Raw genomic sequence first — 22265 nt, 5'->3', positions numbered from 1 at the left:
GGCCACAAAAGATCTCTCAGCAGCAGCCCATGTGTGTCCTGGCCTCCAGGTAGACGAAATCTGGGCAACTTCCGTTTCTGGCTGCACTCCCTCTAGTGGCCGAAAACAAAAAGAGCAAGCACAAGCAAGAACAACCGTGAGCACTCCCCCTGGTGGAAACTCGCAGTCACAACACCTCTCCTTTACCCTCCAATTTAGAGCTTTGTCTCTCCTTGCCGTGCTTCCCAATGCTGATCATAAAAGCCAGCCGCAACTGCTTGCAGCCGTTCTCTGGCTCTCCCTTCTGTACTCAGCAAGTGGACAGTGGAGGGAGAGGCTGTAGTCGGACAGCTGGAGGTAATTCAAGAGAGCAGTGGCCAAGGGCACGGGCAGCACTGGGATCCCAGTGCACAGGCAGGCTAACAATTTCTGCTTTCTGGAAGGTACAGAGATACAGTCCTACTGTAGACAGACAGCTATAAAGCACCTGCTGTACTGTGTGATCATTATTATGACCATGATGACCATGATGATGATCATAAGCACAGTGACACTTGTGTTTGGGGGTCAGTAAAAATGCTCTGGTGAGCCAAGTTTTTACCTCACCCCAACCACTCCCCCTTTTACTGCAAAGGCACTGCTGCCATAGTATAATGGTTGTGGGTGTTGTGTAAAACTCACAGCTGCCACCATCATACTACATATTATGGTGGCAGTGCCTGTGTAGCATAAAGGGGAGTTGTTGGGGGGAAGGTGGTTAAAAGGTGGCTCAGCAGCACATTTTTACCAAACACATGTGTAACAAGACCTAACAGGAAGCATCTTATGGAGTTTGTGTAAATCTGACAAGCCAAATGTCGATTGCCAGATGGAAACGATCCAGTGGCTGTGAAGCTGCCACTTAACTTCCACAAGACCCCATACAGTGGGGCAAAAAAGTATTTAGTCAGCCACCAATTGTGCAAGTTCTCCCACTTAAAAAGATGAGAGAGGCCTGTAATTGGCATCATAGGTAGACCTCAGCTATGAGAGACAAAATGAGAAAAAAAATCCAGACAATCACATCGGCTGATTTGAAAAGAATTTATTTGCAAATTATGGTGGAAAATAAGTATTTGTATATACTTATAGTATATCACCTACAAACAAGCAAGATTTCTGGCTCTCACAGACCTGTACCTTCTTCAAGAGGCTCCTCTGTCCTGCACTCGTTACCTGTATCAATGGCACCTGTTTGAACTTAAGTATAAGTTCAGTATAAAAGACACCTGTCCACAACCTCAAACAGTCACACTCCAAACTCCACTATGGTGAAGAGCAAAGAGCTGTCGAAGGACACCAGAAACAAAATTGTAGACCTGCACCAGGCTGGAAAGACTGAATCTGCAATAGGCAAGCAGCTTGGTGTGAACAAATCAACTGTTGGAGCAATAATTAGAAAATGGAAGACATACAAGACCACTGATAATCTCCCTCGATCTGGGGCTCCACGCAAGATCTCACCCCGTGGGGTCAAAATGATCACAAGAACGGTGAGCAAAAATCCCAGGACCACACGGGGGGACCTAGTGAATGACCTGCAGAGAGCTGGAACCAACGTAACAAAGGCTACCATCAGTAACACACTATGCCGCCAGGAACTCAGATCCTGCAGTGCCAGACGTGTCCCCCTGCTTAAGCCAGTACATGTACAGGCCCGTCTGAGAGCATTTGGAAGATCCAGAAGAGGATTGGGAGAATGTCATATGGTCAGATGAAACCAAAATAGAACTGTTTGGTAGAAACACAACTCGTCGTGTTTGGAGGAGAGATAATGCTAAGTTGCATCCAAAGAACACCATACCTACTGTGAAGCATGGGGGTGGCAACATCATGCTTTGGGGCTGTTTCTCTGCAAAGGGACCAGGACGACTGATCCATGTACAGGACAGACTGGGGCCATGTATTGTGAGATTTTGAGTGCAAACCTCCTTCCATCAGTAAGGGCATTGAAGATGAAACATGGCTGGGTCTTCCAACATGACAATGATCCCAAACATACCGCCCGGGCAACGAAGGAGTGGCTTTGTAAGAAGCATTTCAAGGTCCTGGAGTGGCCTAGCCAGTCTCCAGATCTCAAAGCCATAGAAAACCTTTTGGAGGGAGTTGAAAATCCATGTTGCCCAGCGACAGCCCCAAAACATCACTGCTCTAGAGGAGATCTGCATGGAGGAATGGGCCAACATACCAGCAACAGTGTGTGCCAACCTTGTGAAGACTTACAGGAAACGTTTGACCTCTGTCATTGCCAACAAAGGATATATAACAAAGTATTGAGATGAAATTTTGATATTGACCAAAAACTTATTTTCCACCATAATTTACAAATAAATTCTTTTCAAATCAGCCAATGTGATTGTCTGGATTTTTTTTTCTCATTTTGTCTCTCATAGTTGGTCTACCTATGATGCCAATTACAGGCCTCTCTCATCTTTTTAAGTGGGAGAACTTGCACAATTGGTGGCTGACTAAATACTTTTTTGCCCCACTGTAAGTGCTGTTCTCACCCACATGTGCCCTTCCATTATTTCTGGGCTCCGCTTGGGACCAGCATGGTGTGTGACAATGGGCAGAGGGCAGGGAGATCAGTGAACATCTTTTTGCTGATCTCCCCTTCCTGTTACAGACCAGTGGCGTGCACTCTGCACTGCATTAGCTTCACAGGACAGGTGAGACATTAGGGGTCTTTTAGAGAAACTGTCACTAAAAAATACATGACATAGGGGACTTTTTTCTCCTATGTGATGAGAAAACGTTCAGTAAAAAATTAAAGGCATACCTAAGCCCTATAGGTCCCCCCCCAAAAATGTTTGAACCCCACTAACACATACAACTGTAAATGCATGCGTCAGGGACGCCAATGCGTGAAATCAGCATTTGCACTACATATTACATATCACTGTTCACGCCGGAGTGAGAGCAATAATTCTAGGCACATTATTCATGGTTATCTCTAAACTCTTGACTTGCAGTGGCTTTTAAAGCATTGCCTGTGGAAAATTTAGGGTACCAAATTTGTCACTGTTTTATAGGCACTCCCAATTTTAAGGCTTGATATGTTTGGTATCTATTTACTCAGTACAACCTCAGCTTTCATTTTTTTATCAAAATTGTGCAATATATTGTGCCCTAAAATTACCTTTAGTGTATTTTTTACTGAGATTATGACATTTCTAAGTGTTGCAGTAATATCATGTAACATAAAAAAATTGGAGCTATCACTATTTTATTCATTAGGGTTTGTGCTTTCAGAAAATATATAATGTTTTGGGGTCTTTATATAATCTCCAGACCTAAAATGATTATTTAAATGTGTGCAAAAAATACAAAAAGTGCTTCAGCATGGAAAGGGCATAATAGATGTACCTTAAAGTGGAACCTTACCCATAACAACTTGATAAAAAAATAATGTTCTTTAGCAACGTACATTCCCCATTAATAATTATGCTACCAAAATAAGTGTGTGCTGTAAATTGCCTCCAGCATTGTTCCTGTTTCTTCTTGCTGGAGGCTGCCATTTGCTGAAGCCCAGAGTCCCTGAACAGCAGTAAATCATAAAGCAGAACTAAACCCATCAATTTAACAGTTTCAAAAAACAGTTATATTCCTGGAATGCCAGGATTGCTGTCACATTTGCTTGTGTCCTCAACCAAACTGTCAAACTATCAAATGGTTGGTATCATAACTGGTCACATGTGCAGCACCTTGTCAGTTGCAGATCAAACAGAAGCAACTTCCTTGGCTGTAAGGGTCCATTCACATTTGTGCGACTTCAAATCCTGTGATTTTCATTGCGACTTTGATGTGACTTTGGATGAGTGCGACTTTGGCTTTGACCAAGGGTAATTGTTTCTGCTGTACAAAGTCGCGCACAAGTCACATGTACAACTTCCAGGTGCGACTTTGGAGGATTTACATTGAAGTCTATGGCCCTCAAGTCACATGAAAGTTGGACCAAAGTAGTGCAGGAACTACTTTGATGTTACACGGATATGATTGGTACTCATTGGGAAACATGAGGGGTGACTTGTCATGCAACTGTGGACCCCAAAGTCGCATGACAAGTCGCATAAGTGTGAATGGACTCTAAAGGATAGGGAGCTTTAAGGTTGTCAGGAAATCGGCCTCTACAAATTCAGCAGTGTCTAAAAATGCCTAAAATTAGAGAGAAAATGAGCATGTGCAGAGCAGCCTGAGACAGTGTATTACTGAATTGTAAACAGTATAGGCACTTATTTTTTAATGTTTTACATAGCTATACCTGCAAAAGGGGCCAGTCTAAAGTGACCTAGCAGAACGTAATTTTCTGACTTTCAGGCTTTAATGAATATCTATAGGTCTTAAAGTCGGCTGCAACACTCTTATTAGGGGGGAGGAGCTATGGTGTGTTCAGATCCTAGCCTGAATGTGTCTGAGCTATCCCACCAGGAAACTGTCACTGCACACTGACAATCCTAAGTGGCTGAGGTATTCCCCATGGCAAAGCCACATGTATACACACCTCTTGTATACTTGTGGCTGCGGAACGTGGAATGCTTATGGATCAATTATTTCCATTCTAACACACTCTCTACGGTGGTATGCAAACCAAGTGACCTAGAGACCTATCTAGATGTCACATCCAGTACACTAATCTGGAAGCTGATATCAACCCAGATGAATTGCTCCATGTTGCTACATCACTTCAGTCAGGTAAAACATCTGGAACTAATGGACTCCTGGCTGAATCTTACAAACACTATGCTGACATTCTTGTTCCCCATTTACTTAAGTCATTGCTGCATGCCTTCCAAATCAATGCCCTCCCTAATATAAGCTATAATGGGGTAATACCCAAAGCTGGGAAAGACCCTTTGCCAAGAATTTTGCATCCATGATCAGGAGGAAAACTAGTCTATAGGAGGAGCACCTGTGCTCCTCCTATAGACCAGTTTTCCTCATGATCATGGATGCAAAATTCTTGGCAAAGGTCTTGGCTGGGAGACTTATTTCTGTTTCAGTTCACAAAGATTATTCAGGACTTATGCGTGCAAAGGTACTGAAATCAATCTCTGTCACTTATTCACGCTTCTCTCTGTTCAACTTGACAATATTGGTTCTAGGGTATTGTCTTTATTTAGATGCTGAGAAAACATTTAATTTTGTGTAATAACTATACCTCTGAGCAACTTTACTTAAATTTGGCTTTGGACCTAAATTTATGACATGGATTAGGCTCCTATACTTGGCCTCCACAGTTAGAGTGTTTGCCAACAGCATATTTTCAACTCCATTTTACCTTTTATAGAGACAGCAGACATGGCTGCCCCTAGTCCCCAGGTCTGTATGCTTTGGCTATGGAACCCCTGACAATACTTAGTGGCAGCAACCTAAATATTCACAACCTGCAGGTAGGTTCACTAGAGCAGACTTTTAAAACCAGGGTGCCATGGCATCCTGTTGTGCCACAAAGAGTCCTCAGGGGTGCCGTGGCAAAAGTATAAAACTCTGCTTCCAGTTTCAGCGCAACAAGTCAACAGGCAAAGAGAGACAGAGCTCCCAGGTTCATGCTTTGAAGATGTGTGTGTAAAATCTAAGGCCTGTGAAACTTTCCTCTCTGGTGCTTGCTGCCATGTCTGTGGCAGTGTCTGCAAAGTCTCCCTCCTCCATACAAGCCAGCAGAGACGTACACAGTGTACAGTATTTCTGTCAGCAGCTACATATCAGAGGTTGTCAGTACTCAGCTCTTAAACATTGAATACAAGCTGGTTAACTGTATTTGAATACATGTGAATGCTGCTTCATACTGCCTTCTGCTAGGGATCCTGTTAGTGATTTTGCCAGCTATATATAATCATGGAAAGACTCTGTATAGGCTGACTTCTCTGCCCTACAAACCAATTAACTCTGAGCTCTGCGTTACTAACTGCTGAACTCTGTGTTATTAACTACTGAACTCTCAATGCAGAGTTCATTATTAACATAGAGTTGAGTAGTTAGCAACACAGTTCAGAGATCACTGGTTTGTAAGGAAGAGATCTCTACCATACAAGCAAACTACTGATCTCTGAAGTCTGCATTACTAACTACTGAGCTGTGTGATACAACCTACAGACCACTGAACTTTGGCTCACAAACTTCATTTTAGGGCTTGTTGACACTTCTGCAAATTCTTAATGGTACCCTTATGCATCTAGCAAATACACATGCGTTTGTGCCAGCTAAAATGCATGGTACCACAGTACCATGCGTTTTGCTGCAGCACAGTTTTAAAATTCATGCTGGCACCTTTTTTTTGTGTTTTTCACACACACATAGGGCAGCTGTTTGTGAAATGTGATGCGTGCTTACATGCAAAAAAAGTGCACACCCTCACCTCCTGGTGTGAACCGGCCCTCAGACTGGTTTGCACAACCCTAAAGGGTGCCTCAACTAAAAAAAGGTTAAAAAGTACTGCACTAGAGGACAAATTGTCATTGTGAATGAATGACAGGGCTCTGCGGGTGTGGCACAGCTGCGTTGATTTTAAATGTTTTCCATAGACACACAGGATTTGACTGACAGCCTATGGCTCCCGCTGCTCTGAGTCTCCTGTGATGCCAGGAAGAGAGAATAGCAGGCACATGGCTGGTCTGAGATAATTTTCAGGTAAATGTATAGGGATAGGGTAGGTACAGGTATTGGAAGGATTTTACCTGCAAAGAATGCATTTAGGTTAAAAAAAAAAAAAATTGCGTTTAGAACCACTTTGACCGCTTTAGCTCCACTCCATAGCAGAAATACTGCTACAGGGCTGCAGCTGTATGCAAAATAATGTATATATACGTGATTTTGCATATCCGGGTAGGGGGTACACGCAAGGCATGGCCACACCCTTCCTGCTCCGCCATTCTCGGCCGCGGCTGTCAATCACCGGATCCCAGCCTTTGATTACTTTCCAGCGCCCGGTGATTGCTGAGGATCTCTGATGGGGGAGAACTGTTAGTAAACAAAAGTTCTCCTCCCTGTCAGCTCCTGCACACTGCTTTGCTTACAGTGAAGCACAAACACAGAACATGATGTAAAACAACACACAGTTAACCCTTTGATCGCCCCACATGTTAACCCCTTCATGTCCAGTGCCATTAGTACAGTGTCAGTTCTTTTTATTAGCACTGATCACTGTGTCGGTGACACCAAGTCAGTTCCCCCCAGTGTCAGAATGCCTGTCGCAGTCCCGCTATAAGTCGTTGATTGCCGCCATTACTAGTAAAAATAGAAAAAAAAGCCCAGAATATATACTGTCATTTGTAAATGCTATAACTTTCACGTAAATCAATTAATTTACACGTATTGGAATTTTTTTTAGCAAAGACATGTAGCAGAATATATTTTGGCCTAAATTTATGACGAAATTTGATTTTTTTACTGGACATGTTTAATAGCAAAAAGTCAAAAATATTGTTTTTTTTCTCAAAGTTGTCAGTCTTTTTTTTTTATAGCGCAAACCATAAAAACCACACAGGCGATCAAATACCACCAAAAGAAAAGCTCTATTTGTGGAAAAAAAAAAGGACATTCATTTCATTTGAGTGCAGCGTTGTATGACCGCGCAATTGTCAGTTAAAGCAACGCAGCGCCATAACGCAAAAAATGGCCTGGTCAGGAAGGGTACCCCCTTCGGGCAAGTGATCAAAATAGTTAATTAGGGCTCATTAGGTGTAACTAAAGCTGGGTACACACTAGAAGACATAATATATGTTGCATGTGAAATCCAAAACTACGGCCGCATGCAGTGCTCACAGGGCTGGAGATGTATAGGTGGTCCACTTACAAGATGACAGCACTTCCGCACTTTTGGGGCTGCACTGATTATCAGTGCAGCCCAAAAAGTGCCCAACAGTGCTGCTAATCTGTGCCAGTCAGTGCCCATCAGTGCTGCATATCGGTGCCTCCTCATCAATGCCCATCAGTGCTGCCTATCAGTGCAGACTCATCAATGCACATCAGCAAAGAAGAAAAAATACCTGTTTTATAATAGAAGCTAAGAAAAACTTTTTTTACTAAATTTTCAGACTTTTTTAGTTTGTTTCGCAAAAAATAAAATGCCCAGTGGTGATTAAATACCACTAAAAGAAATCTTTTTGTGTGGGGAAAAAATTATAAAAATGTCATATGGGTACAGTGTTGCATGACCACACAATTGTCATTTACAGTGCAACAGCACTGAAAGCTGAAAATTGGCCTGGGCAGTAAGGGGGGTAAAAGTGCCCAGTAGGCAAGTGGTTATAGGGGACACAGACAGCAATAAAAGCTGACAAGCATTCTAATCCTTCTGTACTCTTATCTAAAGCAAAAAAAAGTTTTGCCTTTAGTTCTACTTTAAGAAAGTAAACCTATGAAAACACATTTTTTGGTGTAGTTTTCCTTCAAGGTACAATAAATATACAACCCAGCAGTAATATGAGTGTCAAGCACAATTTTATAGTAGTCAATTACATAAATGGTTCTATTGTTGGGTCTGTTAAGACAAGATTAGAGGATTTTTTTAACTGATTCTTTATTTAATTATTCCTTTTCTTTACAGTGTGATCTGGTGTATACTTTCTTTCATTCCCTTCCTCGTGATGAGAAGAATGTTGGCAATGCTACACAACCAAGACCTTCTGGTAGAGTTTATAGTTAAATAAATATTGATTTTAAAAGCGTTCTCTTGAATGGATATCCCTTGTAACTGTATAGCAAATTACCTTCAAAAGTTATAATTGTAACATCATTGTGTACTTCGGGTGCTTGAGCACATGATTCCCCATCATGTCTTCCACTTGATCATGCCCTGTTTTTGTTCAAATTTCAAGCTTGGAAGCACAGAATACCATTTAAATACCTTCGTTTGGTAATAAAAATTGTGTTATACTAAATGTTTTCTTGCTGTGAAGTCTTCATTTTTCAAGTGAGCTCTCACTAAATTGAGCCATCTCAAACATTGTGACACACTGGGCCCTTCTCCATCATTTCCAGGATCCTGTTGCTTCCTTTTCCAGAACAATGTTCTTATTTGCTATTGGTCAGTCACTGATGATCAGTAACGCCATTGCATGCACACAGAATTTACATTGCCTCCAGCATCCAGTTGTATTCTCAGCATGTCGAGATATACACCAAAGAGAAAAACAAATGTTAGGAGCCAGGGGAAAGCTTCTCAGCAAAAGACACTTTCATGTCCCTTCTGCCATAAACGTCTATCTCCTTAGAGATTTTTGTTTTTGCAGAGCTTAGTTACATCTTAAAGTAAATGTTCTGTTTTAACAAACATTCCAGGGAGGGGGGAATGGGGGGCAGGTGAGCAAATTCCTCACCTCTGTTTACACACAAATTACATTTCTACAAGTTTTATTTCAATACTTTTTTTTTATGTGTTTTCAGATGCAACATGGTCTGTACCAGTGGGGACTGTTGGAGGAGAGGTCAAGTTATCCATCTCCTATAAAATTGACCAGTTGTTTATTATGGTGATGCATATTCGGGGTCTGGTAAATATTTTGTGTTTTTTCTGCCTTACTTTTAGATCCAAAAAGCTAATGAAAAATAAACGTATACAAAAAAACAATTATACACTATAGATTTATGAACGTGAGTCGAGCATTTTCAATAATTGTACCATTTTTTGTGTCTTCAGTTTTACTTCTAATTAAAAGTGGTTCTAAAGTCTCAAGGTTTTTTTAACCTTCATTCTATGCATGAAGGTAAAAAAACTTCTGTGTGTAGCAGCCCCCCAACTCCCTCCTATCACTTACTTGAGCCCCCTCTTGATACAGCGATCTCCATGAGAGCATCGGTTCTCCAGGGACTCACTCCTTATTGGCTGAGGCAGAAGCAGGAACCATTGACTCCCGATGCTGTCAGTCACAGCCAGTAAGCCCAACAGGAGAGGGAGGGGGTGGGGCCTAGCCGTGGCTCTGTGTGTGGGTGGACACACAGAGCCGTGGCGTGGGAAAGTGCCTGCTCGGGTGCCCCTATACCAAGCTGTTTGCTATTGGGGCACCGGCCAGGAGGGAGGCAAGAAACACCAGCAGGAGACCCGAGAGGAGGATCCAGGCTGCTCTGTGCAAAACCACTGCGCAGAGCAGGTAAATATAGATAAGTTTGTAATTTTTAAGAAGAAAAAAAAAACATGACTTTATTATCACTTTAAATTTCCATCCTCTGGATATATTACAGGCTGAAAAGGCAAATGGGCATATCTTTTCCAATAGCTTAGAATAAAACAATTATTATCAGCTATATACACTCACTGGCCACTTTATTAGGTACACCTGTTCAATTGCTTGGTAATACAAATTGCTAATCAGGCAATCACATCAACTCAATGCATTTAGGCATCTAAACATGGTGAAGATGACTTGCTGAAGTTCAAACCGAGCATCAGAATGGTGAAGAAATGGGATTTAAAGAAGAACAGCCAAAGTTCTTTTGGCTGTACTTCTGTAGATCACAGGAGTGCAGTTCGTTCTGCACTCCTGTGACCCATTTTCAGCTGATTTCACTCAGCTGGGGAAAATCCTGACATCAAAGTTGGGATCCACCTTAGAGTCTGGAGCAGCACCTGGCTCAGCCTTTCAGTGAGCCGCTGAGAGCCTGAGCCAGCTGCTCCCTCCCCCTCCACAACCTAGCATTCAAGTGAGCGTGGGGTGGGGCAAGCAGAGAGCGGTAACTCACAGTCACCGCTCTCTGCACAGAGTGGTTGTGAGAACTCAGTGGTCATGTGATTGCTGAGTTCTCACACTTATAGCTGGTGGGGGACAGATGCAACATCGGACCGATGCTGCATCCACCTAGGTAAGTATAATTGGGGGGGAAAGTAGAAACCCATACTTTTTTCTTTTTAGTGGCTTTGAATGTGGCATGGTTGTTGGTGCCAGGCGGGCTGGTCTGAGTATTTAAAAAAAAAATAATAAATAAAAAACTGATCTACTGGGATTTTCATGTACAGCCATCTCTAGGGTTCACAGAGAATGGTCCGAAAAAAAAAAAAATATCCAGGCAGCACCAATTGTGTGGACGAAATTGCCTTGTTGACGTCAGAGGAGAATGGACATTCATTTTCAGCTGCAACATTCAGATGGTAGGTTCAGAATTTGGCATAAACAACATGAAATCATGTATCCATCCTGCCCTGTATGAACGGTTCAGGTTGGTGGTGGTTTGATGGTGTGGGGGTATATTTTCTTGGGACTAGCAAGGTGTTCCTAATAAAGTGGCCGGTGAGTGTACAGTAATTAAACATTTTCTTTATCATATATCACGGGACACACACAGAGCAGGCTAATCATGACTATGTGGGTTATATGCCACCTATAGGTAAAAGGAAGTCCTCCCCTATATAACCCCTCCTACATAGGAAGTATTTTTTTTTTTCAGTTTTTTCGCCAGTGTCTGCAAGGTGGATTGTCACTGAATGTTGCTTGTGCTCCTGGAGCATACCTAAGGTCTAGTACGGTTCCTTTGGGAATCATGGACTTTAATCGGATCCATTCGGAAAGCTATTAGCCAAAATGGATGGTACCCGAGCCTCTCTGGATAAGGAGAAGAATCCTTGGGGTGCCTGTAATGCAGCCTTACAGCACTGGACCCTGCATAAATGGAACCCTTTCCAGTTTGAATCTGACCAAAGGGCTTTCTAGCAGGGTTCTATACAGGTCCAAGCCAGTGGCCCCACATTATGGGTACCAAGTCCTTGAAGGTCTGCATGACAGGGCCCACCGTGATGGGTGAAGGTTGGACTTCTGAGTCCTGAGACGGGATTGGTAAGTTGCCTCCTCTTTTTAAAAGGAAAAGTAAAATGGAGGGAAAAAAGAGATGTTGTTTTTCCTTGCTGTTGGCAGAGTAGCCATCAGGGGGAGTGCTTAATTTTGCCTGTGCCTGTCTGGTCTTATTTTGTGGTACCTCTAGAGGGAGTAGCCTGGTCTGTGATGTGGCTTGCGTAGGCTGTGGGGCGCGCGCGGTAAACGGCCAGAAGCGTATCCAGCTTTCCTGGGCACACGTAGGTATTCTGATGCTGGAAGTTGACCAGGACACAGAGTAGGCTTTTCTGTGGGGCATGTGAGTACTCCTATGGGGGGCAAACATTGACCAGATCAGACAGGAGGCTGCCTCTAACGGTCCATGGAAGTCAGCAGTTTGCAATGGATGTATGAGGGTCACACTACCTTGCATAGCTGTATCCTGGATTCTCTGTATTGCATCCAGGTGCAGCGCTGTAGGAAGTAATATCTTCCAGAAAGTGGAGTGGGGGAGGTGGAACAGGAAAAGGCAAATGTGCACTTCCATCAAGTCTTGAGGAACTTAGTTGCAGTTCCGCTGTGTTATCCTCTCCTGAAAGGCCAGGAGCTTCTGGGCAATCTAAGCTGCTACGTTTGTCTATCATTGCGGCTTCTACTGGTGCATCCTCTTCAGCGTATGTAACGAAGGAGGATAAGATCGCAGAAAGGATTGCATCTATTTCTCAGGTGAGTAAGAAACAGGATAGATCCCATTCACTGGACCCACCGGTCCTTGACCAGGAGTGGGTGGAACCAGAAGATGAGGGGGCATTAGAGGACTTGGAAGAGTGTCAGGCAATAGAGTCACTGTCTGAAGGGATGCAGCCTGAGGAGAAGCAGTTTCTGCTTCTCAGTCTCTAAGGTTATAAGTTCAGGACCTTACTGATATGGTTCATTCAGGATTCCGATTACCCCATAGAATCCTCTGAGGTTACGTATTCTTCCCTGGGCTTTTGAAGGCCATCGTAGATTACTCAAGCATTTCCGATGCATCCTCTCTTAGAACAAATTATGTATGCTGATTGGGATCACTTGGACAGGTAATCATCCCTGAATAGGTCTTTCATATGTCCTGTGGATGATGTCAAGGTTTTCAAGCATCCAGCAGACAAGAAGCTGGAATCTCTCCTTAAGGCCTCCTTCTCCCTGATAGGTTTGGCCACACAGCCAGTGGTGGCAGCTATTGGTATTTGCCAGTGTCTTTCTGACTGTCAAATGGTTGCTGGGAACGCCATCAGTGCATGGGGAATATTCGGCCGAGGATTTGAAGGATGTTCCACATGCTTTGTTTTGCAGTTGATGCTTTTAAGAATTCAATTCGGCAAATTTCTTGCATGGCCCTCTTGCACACATGCACAGGGTTTTGAAGCTAAAGAGTTGGTCGGGAGAACTGCCATGCATGAAGTTGTGGCAGGTTTTCCTTTCATGGGTAGCAACTGGTAGAGCACCAACAGTGTGGTACTAGGAGTCGAAAGGGCTCAGGAGGAGGTGAATCACATTCTGGCCTGGGCAGAAAGATATGTTCCAAGTTTTTCAGCAGTGTTCATTCCAGGGGTAGAGAATTGGCAGGCGGATTATCTCAGCCACCGAAGGTTGATTCCGGGGGAATGGGCTTTGCATCCTGAGGTTTTCAGGGCAATCTGCCAGCGATGGGGTTGCCCGGACGTAGATCTGTTGGCATCCAAGTTCAACAACAAGGTCGACCTTTTTGTGTCCAGGAAAAGAGACGCTCGCACAGGAGGGGTAGATGCCTTAGTGGTCCCTTGGAGCCAGTTTTCCTTAATCTATGCTTTTCCTCCGATTCAGCTGTTCCTACGTCTCTTACACAGAATTTGGGAGGAGTCTGTTCTGGTGATACTGATCTCCCTGGCCTGGCCAAGGAGGGCCTGGTACGTGGGCATAGTGAGACTGGCAGTGGACGGGCCTTGGCCCCTGTCGTGCAGGGCAGACCTGCTTTCTCAAGGACCTGTATTGCTCCCAGGGTAAGGTCCCACCCTTTCAGGTGAAAGCACACAGTGCTAGGAGTGTGGGGACATCTTGGGCAATCCGCCATCAGGCGTCTGTTGCTCATGGGCTTCGGTTCACAAGGTTCTACCAGATGGATGCAAGAGCTACAGAGGCCTTTGGCCACAGTATCTTGCGAACGGCTGAGTAGGTCTTGTGGAATTGTTGGCAGTCGCTATCATGGTGTCACCCTCCCCTCAAAAATTTTTATTACTTTGGGACATTCCACAATAATGTACGATAAAGAAAATTGGATTTTTTTTTTCTACATACTTGCCTGTAAAATCTATTTCTTGGAGTACAGAGGTCCCTCCCCCTTCTCTGGAATTAAATTGCTTGCTACAAAATTTTAAGTACTTCCTGTGTAGGAGGAGTTATATAGGGGAGGACATCCTCTCTGATTGGTCGGCCAATGTCCATTCATCTAAAGATGGCATATAACCCACATAGTCATGAATAGCCTGCTCTGTGTCCAGTGATGTACTCCTAGAAGTGGATTTTATAGGTAAGTATGTAGAAAAAAATGTGCAGCACTTCCCCCAAAGAAATGCCTAATCAACTCAAGTGTTCGCCAACCAATATTTGTTTATATACCTATACTCAATCTATATAAAGAACCTTCAAATGTGCTGGATGCTTATGAACCCTGTGTAAACAAATGCATGTACAGTGTGTATACATATAAAGTGTTCAGTGCTTCTGTGCTGGCAGCCTTGGTTTGTACGCCCTCCAGTCTCATTGTACCCATGGATAGAATGGTTCTTTGCCCTTCCCTTTTCTTCCTTGTGCCCTTGGCCTTCGCATCCTAAGGTGGTGGCGTTGGAAGGTTGCAGGTGCTTCATGTGTACTTCCTTCCAGAGATCCGACTCTTTCTTTGTTCTCTTGGACGGTCTACAGAAAGTTCTTGCGGCCACTTCTGCTACCATTTCCTGTTGGATTTGGCAGACAATTGTTCAGGTGTATGCCATTAAGACCCTTTCCCCGTTGCGGGGGTGATTAGTGCTTCCTGGGCGTTCTGGCTTCAGGAAGCTGTGTCTCAGATCTGCAAGGAGGCGACCCAGTCATCTGGCCACTTTTTTACTAAATTCTACAAGGTTCATTCATGGGTTGTCATCTTCAGATGCTAGTTGGGCCTCAAGTTTTGCAGGCCGCTGTTTATGGTTCCTGTCAACCCCTCCTGGGGTTGCTCTGGGTGTTGACGTGTTATCTAGTTGTTGTCCTTGTGTTTGGTTGCCCACCCCTCATTGCGACACTGCTTTGGAACATCCCTATTGGTGAAGAATAAGGAGAAGCTGTGTCCATCAATAAACATACAAGAAAAAGGTATTTGTTTTGTTACTCACCGTAAAATCCCTTTCTCCGAGTTCATTGATGAACATAGGACCCACCCCTCTATTGGAGATTTTCCTTTTAATGCTGCTTTGTAACTAACTGGCTTGCCTATAGCAGAGAGGGGGTTTTATCCAGAGAGGACTATCCATAGGAGGGGCCAAGCTTTTTTCTGCCTAGCGTCCTACTCCTGTAGGTGGTGCTTTAAAACCCTATTAGTCAAGAATAAGAATAGAAGTTGTGTCCGTCATAGAACTCAGAGAAAGGGATTTTACAGTGAGTAACAAAAAAAAATCCTGTTATTTCTGATATAGCCTAATTAGTAATTTTTTTCATGAAATGAAGCAATGCAGATATCTGGTTATGATTGTGAAGTTGATTTGGCCATGGCACGGTAACCACAACACACTAGTGTGAATAGGCCTAAGTCAGAGCCTGAACTAAACATTTAACTGTTCTCCTGAAAGGAAAGAAGGGTAATAAGTTCATTATTTTTATTTGTTTTAAAATGCACTGCTTTGAAAAAAAAATCCTCTTTTCTAGTATCCTGTAGTTTTTTTTTTTTTTTGTTAGTGTGACTTTTTTCATAAGGCAATTATTATATAAGCAATATGAAAGCCGGCTCTTTAATCAGTTATATCCTGGGTAAACGCAAGGTGTAAAACACAAATATTCCCTCATGAATTTTGCTGATAAAGTTTCCCAGGCATATTACATCAGCTGCTTTGTTGTGTATATTGCATTGTTGTGACATCATGCAGAAGAATTGCCAGCTGATGGCCAGAGAGCATGCACATATACAGTGTCATCCTAAAAAAATAAATTAACCTGCTGCCTAATCTTGCTTTAAGCTGTGCCTGTGACACTGCAAGTAACAAGTAACGCATGTCAGTAATTGCTGATAAAAGGAAATGTTTAAGTTCTGAAAAAAATATTAACAGGGTCATTTTTTTTATATTATTGTACTAGTTTCAGTATTAATATATTGCTATATAACTATTACATACATGAGCTGAATTTAGGCATCCATTCTTTGGGCTCTAGTGTACACATATAATTTAATTGGCAAGAAATTACATTATAGCTATGCAATAATGGGATTCGAGATTGTTCGTTTTTTTTTTTTATCCCTTCAAAACATTAACAAAATTATCATGTACCATTGTGTTTACCTGTGTGTGCAGAAAAAACTTCTAAGGTTCAGCTGTTAAATGCATCCAAGTCTTGCAAGAAGGCACTTCAGCACAGTGCTGGATGTTTCTTCTCAACACAATTTTGGCTGCATTTCCCAAATCAGGTCATAAAGGGCAAATGAGGTCATCCTTGCTTAGGTTCACTTATACTTTTTAAGTGAGGGGTCCAATTTAACAAGATTTCTGCAACTTACATGAAACCCTCTTCATTTACCAATTTCATTTACAATCACCAAAGTCAGGGCAGTCCGTTTTGATTATTTTTCAGAGAAAGAGACACTATTTCGATTTTTAATCCCAGAGGCAGTTTAAGTAGAGTACTGTTTAAGTAAACAGCGATGTCCAGGGCCTTTTTTGGGGGAAAGGGGGTAGTAAATGAATATACTAGAAACTGTTGTTTTTGCCTTGATAAGCCAGCATCAGATCTGTTGATAGAGTTAATCATATGCTAAGCATGAAAGACTGACTAGTATGCCTAGCTTTTATGGCCAGCTTTAAGACACATACCTCACATGGAAATTTACCATAAGACCCTTGCACTATTCATCAATTTCCCTAGATAAACTATTTTAATTTACTAATGGAATGGGTATTTTGCGCACCCCAAGAAGGGCTGAAAGTGGTATGTGCGGCAAGGACTAAAGATGGAAACCAAGGGTGAACTTAAGACAAAAATGTGTGTGTATATACAGTTGTGTTCAAAATAATAGCAGTCAGACATCATTAACCTGATCAATCACTGTTTTTGGTAGAAATGATATTTCTACATGGCAAATAATTTACTAGCAGGTGTAGTAGAGTAATAGAAATCCAACAGACCCAACAGTCATGACAGGCATGCTGCTGATTCTGTGTAATTGAATCACTAATTGAAAGGGGCATGTTCAAAATAATAGCAGTGTGGAGTTCTATTAGTGAGGTCATTCATTCTTTGAAAAACAGGTGGATATTATTGCCCTTATTTAAGGAAGGAAGGCAGCAAATGTTGTACATGCTGGTTACAGTGCATTTCTCTCTGAAATTCTGAGGAAAATGGTTTGTTCCAGACATTGTTCAGAAGAACAGCGTACCTTGATTAAAAAGTTGATTGGAGAGGGGAAAACATATAAAGAAGTGCAGAAAATGATAGGCTGCTCAACTAAAATGATCACAAATGCTTTAAAATGGCAACCAAAACCTGAAAGACGTGGAAGAAAGCAAAAAAACTACCATTTGAATGGATAGAAGAATAGCCAAAATGGCAAGGACTCAGCCAACAATCAGCTCCAGGAAGATCAAAGAAGGTCTACAGTTACCTGTGAGTACTGTTACTATTAGAAGACACCTATGTGAAGCCAAGCTATCTGCAAGAAGCCCCCGCAAAGTCCGACTGTTGAAAAAAAGACATGTGCTGAAGAGGTTACAATTTGCCAAAGAGCACACTGACTGGCCTAAAGAGAAATGGCACAACATTTTGTGGACTGATGAAAGTAAGATTGTTCTTTTTGGGTCTAGTGGCCCGAGACAGTTTGTCAGACGACCCCCAAATACTGAATTCAAGCCACAGTACACAGTGAAGACAGTGAAGCATGGTTGTGCAAGCATCATGATATGGGGATGTTTCTCATACTACGGTGTTGGGCCTATTTATTGCATATCAGGGATCATGGATCAGTTTGAATACATCAGAATACTTGGAAGAGGTCATGCTGCCTTATGCTGATAAGGAAATTCCCTTGAAATGGGTGTTCCAACAAGACAACGACCCCAAACACCAGTAAATGTGCAACATCTTGGTTCCAGACCAACAAGATTGACGTTATGGAGTGGCCAGCCCAATCCCCGGATTTTAATCCAATAAAAAACTTGTTGGGTGACATCAAAAATGCAGTTTCTGAGGCAAAACCAAGAAATAAAGAAGAACTGTGGAATTTGGTCCAATCATCCTGGGCTGGAATACCTGTTCACAGGTGCCAGAAGTTGGTTGACTCCATGCAACACAGATGTACAGCAGTTCTCAGAAACAGTGGTTATACAACTAAATATTAAGTGATTCAAAGGAAAGAAAAATCTTCAAACATTTTTCAGTTTATATAGTGAATGTTTGAGTTTATAAAGAAGAATACAAACACTGCTATTTTAGAGGAACAACACAAATTTGATATATTTTTCTTCATGTTTGATTTGAAATAGAATGTGTAGTGTTCCCAATGCATTTGTGTGTATGGAAATAAAAGCTCTTAGAAGGATTGTGAGCTTTATTCACTTTTTTCAACACACTGCTATTATTTTGAACACAACTGTATATGTATGTATGTGAAAGACACAATGTAATATCAATATATATATAACGCCCTTGTAATGGATAGTTCTTATGAAAGTCCTGATGCACCGCTGAATTAGGAGGCAGCCAGCCAGTAACGAGCTAGAGAGAGCCCTGTCGGAGATCAGGAAAGAAAAAGGCGACGCCTTCTAAGTGCAGCATAAAACTCTTTAATATGGTTAAAAATTAGTAATACAGGCCACTCACAAAAGTATGGTGGAATGCACTTGTAATCTGTAATTTTAACTTACTAAAATTTGAGAAGCTGCTCATTGGCTGGCAGCAAGATAATCTAGGCTAAAGTTGCCTTTATCTTCTTATTTGTTCTTGATATGCTGAATCCACAGCACACCCCAGTTGCTTGCACTAAATCAGTTTCACTAAAACACCTCAAACTTTATAAAAAAAATACTGCTCCCTGGATGCCAACAAATTTTTCTTTTTTATTAAACGCCTGCTGGACACAGTTTCGACCTGTTTTGCACCAGAATCTGACACTTTCTCAAAGAATGATTTCTCAATAACGTTTAAGACCAATATCTTGTTTTGACTTCTAGTTAAAACTGTACTTACTGTTTTAGTAGTGATAGCTGCCCAAATACTTTCTTATAAACTGCGTTTAATGTTCCTTAAGGGACAACTAAACCCAAGAGCAAAAATTAAGTATATTGCAGCTTACAGTCCTTAGATGTGATGGCTGCATTATTTTTTTGTTTTTCAATCCAGTAATATTTTCAGCAAATACAGAAAATACCCATTCATCTTGCCACAAATGCTATGTCCTTGTCGCTTCATGTTAACCGCTGCAAATACCTTCCTAGCTATCTTCCATAAAAGTACCAATTGCCCTGATCCCCATGTAAAGAAGATGAAATATAGTTTGTAGTTCATGTCAGGATAGAAGCCATGGGTGACCACCATGTCTTCCCTCCACAGATACTGTTAAGGAGAGATGTAGCCACCCAGGGAAAGTGGGTATTTGCAGGATTACCCGGTGAAAATAAAGTAAAAAGAAAACAAATACATCCACCACACCAAGGACTAGTAAGCAGAATTATATTACATTTGTTGTTTTTGGGTTTAGATGTGCCTTAATGAACAGAGTCTTATTTATCAGATATATGCCATACATCCATATTATATTGACAGCACATCTATGCACATGTATACACAGAATCATACAATTACAGATGAATACCAAATGAAATAGATTGTAGCAGGACTTTGATAAGCTTTGCCTCTACTTGAAGCCCGCTCTTCCCTTGGGATCAGTACTTAGCACTTCACAGTAGAGTGGGAGGTTTTTCAGGAAAGCTAAATTAAAGTGATACTAAAGGTTGTTTTTTTTTGTTTGTTTTTTTAATAACAAACATGTCTATACTTACCTGCTGTTTGCAGTGGTTTTGCACAGAGCAGCCTGGATCCTCCTATTCTCAAGTCCCCCGCAGGCTTTCCTGGCTCCTCCTTTCTGTCGGGTGCTCCCATAGCAAGCAGCTTTCTATGGGGGCACCGGCTGCTCCGTGTGTCTATTCACACACAGAGCCGCAGCTTGGCCCTGCCTCTATCTCTCCTCATTGGCTGACTGGCTGTGATTGACAGCAGCGGGAGCCATTGGCTCCCACTTGCTGTCTCAGCCAATGAGGAGGCAGAGACCCGGGACAGCCGAGACTGTGGTTCACACCGCTGGATCTCGATGGGACTCAGGTAAGTATTGAGGGGGCTGAGGGCACTGCTGCACACATAAGGTTTTTACCTTCATGCATTCTATGCATGAAGGTAAAAAAACCTTGAGCCTTTACAACCACTTTAAGCATAGTAAATGTTTTGTAAATGCTTTCAGAATCTGGTGGTCTTTAGTTTTGCAAGCTGCGTGTATGAGATCTAAAATCATCACCTTGTTTCTTTATGTATTAATTTTACTTTTTTGAGTAGCCTCTTCAGGATGCCAATGAGCCAAACCCCTATGTAAAGATTTATCTGTTACCGGATCCACAAAAGACAACCAAGAGGAAAACTAAGGTTGCAAAGAAAACATGCAATCCAACTTACAATGAAATGGTATGAATTTACATGCAAGGAATGTAGCAATGCATTGTATAAAAGCTTCTATTAAGAAATTGACCTGTCAGGCAGGATACTGTAAATACACACAGACACTTTGACCTCTAACTTTAAAGTGTGTGGCAAAACAGAGACTTTATGTACTTTAGAGTGTGCAAGTTTGAAAATCGTACATTACATGTACTGTGTGATAAATCTTTTTACCAATAAGGGTTTTGGAAATACCTCTGTGTTGCAGGGATCTTGAAAATGTAATGAACTGTGGGTATATAGAGGTTTTCTATTTGTGTGGGGTTTTTTTGTTTGTTATTAATTGGTTGAACTAGATGGACTATTTTTTTTTTTTCAACCTGACTATGTAACGATGTACAGCGTATTAAGTAATGTAGTTTTATATGTCATTATCTTCATCTGTAATTAAACCATAATATGACCATAGAACCAAATGACCCTAGAACCTTGCTGTTATCTGTTTTAATGTGTCTAATTTTACAAACTTTGATGTGTTAAAGTAAGTAATTCACGGGGAAATTGTTGGCCTTTTTAATTTATTTGAAAAGGCAAACATTGATCTTGATTCAAAAAGTTATTTTTAGATAATAGTGATATACTTAAATAAAAACACAAGAAGTAACTTCTCAGTAACTTATTTAAGAAAAAATAATAGATGTAATGGTGTACTGTTAAAAATGTAAGTACTCCCTTGACATCAGAAGCTGGAATGGCCAGCAGAACTGTGCCAGCAGAAATGTAAGCATTTTCTGTAACTGTCCACCAATCTGACATTGACATGAAAATTTCTGACCACTTCTCAATGCCAAATGTCTTCCGTTGCAACATGTTTGTGGGTTTTCATGCATGAAGTTACAAAATCAGCCCAAAAAAATTTGGTGGGAATCAAATCAGGACATTGATGGCGCAAATTGACTTCAAGGATCCTAAACATCCTTCTGCTCCTTTTGTCTCAGAGGATGGACCTTCGGCAGGACAGGCCTTTGAGGCCGAATCTTTGTCCTCATTTAGTATTAAGGATACCCAGGGCAATCTGTTGCTGCTTGTTCTGTCCAAGCACAAATAAATAGTCTTTATATTATTATTGTAAAATTAGAGCTTTAGAAATGTAAAATCTCAGAGTTAGTACACCCCCATCTTCCTCATAACAGGTCAGTATCAAAAAGCCTATTCCTTATATAACTTGGGGTACTTGGGATAATGCATAATATCTTCAAAATGGTGATCATCCCCAGCTCCAAACAATAGCCAGATCATCCTAGTGGATGCTAAAAGGCAAATTTATAAATATATGAAAGTATCCCCAAACTAACATATCATCACATACTGTATATCTTCAGCACTTAATTCCTCAAGATTGCTTACATTGAGACAGACATCAGGGAGGTTTTTACCTGGAGCACCTGCTAGCCTGACGTTCAAAATTGAAAGGCCCCATGAGTCAGAGACTAGTGCCCACAAAGAAACAAACTGAGTTCTAATTAGCCCAAGCATTTCCACCCAGCAGGTCGAAATACTGACAAGCTTTACTGCATTCCAATGTTATACAGGAAAGTAAAGACTTGT

At 41.7% G+C, this 22265-nt stretch overlaps 1 protein-coding gene across 1 annotated transcript in view; it reads left to right on the top strand.

The window, feature by feature from the left end:
- Window positions 1-22265, top strand: part of PIK3C2B (phosphatidylinositol-4-phosphate 3-kinase catalytic subunit type 2 beta) — a 343678-nt gene that overhangs the window by 308160 nt on the left and 13253 nt on the right. The window contains exons 27-29 of the mRNA XM_089669402.1: window positions 8564-8645; window positions 9403-9509; window positions 20559-20684. Of these exons, the coding sequence (XP_089525528.1) occupies window positions 8564-8645; window positions 9403-9509; window positions 20559-20684 (315 nt within the window). The remainder of the gene's footprint in view (window positions 1-8563; window positions 8646-9402; window positions 9510-20558; window positions 20685-22265) is intronic.

The sequence above is a fragment of the Staurois parvus genome, unplaced genomic scaffold, assembly GCF_062004578.1.
Source record: "Staurois parvus isolate SC_StPar_1 unplaced genomic scaffold, SC_StPar_1.0 ptg000074l, whole genome shotgun sequence".
Lineage (NCBI taxonomy): Eukaryota > Metazoa > Chordata > Amphibia > Anura > Ranidae > Staurois > Staurois parvus.
The sequence above is the reverse complement of the archived record's forward strand: the minus strand, read 5'-3'. Positions and strand labels throughout refer to the sequence as shown.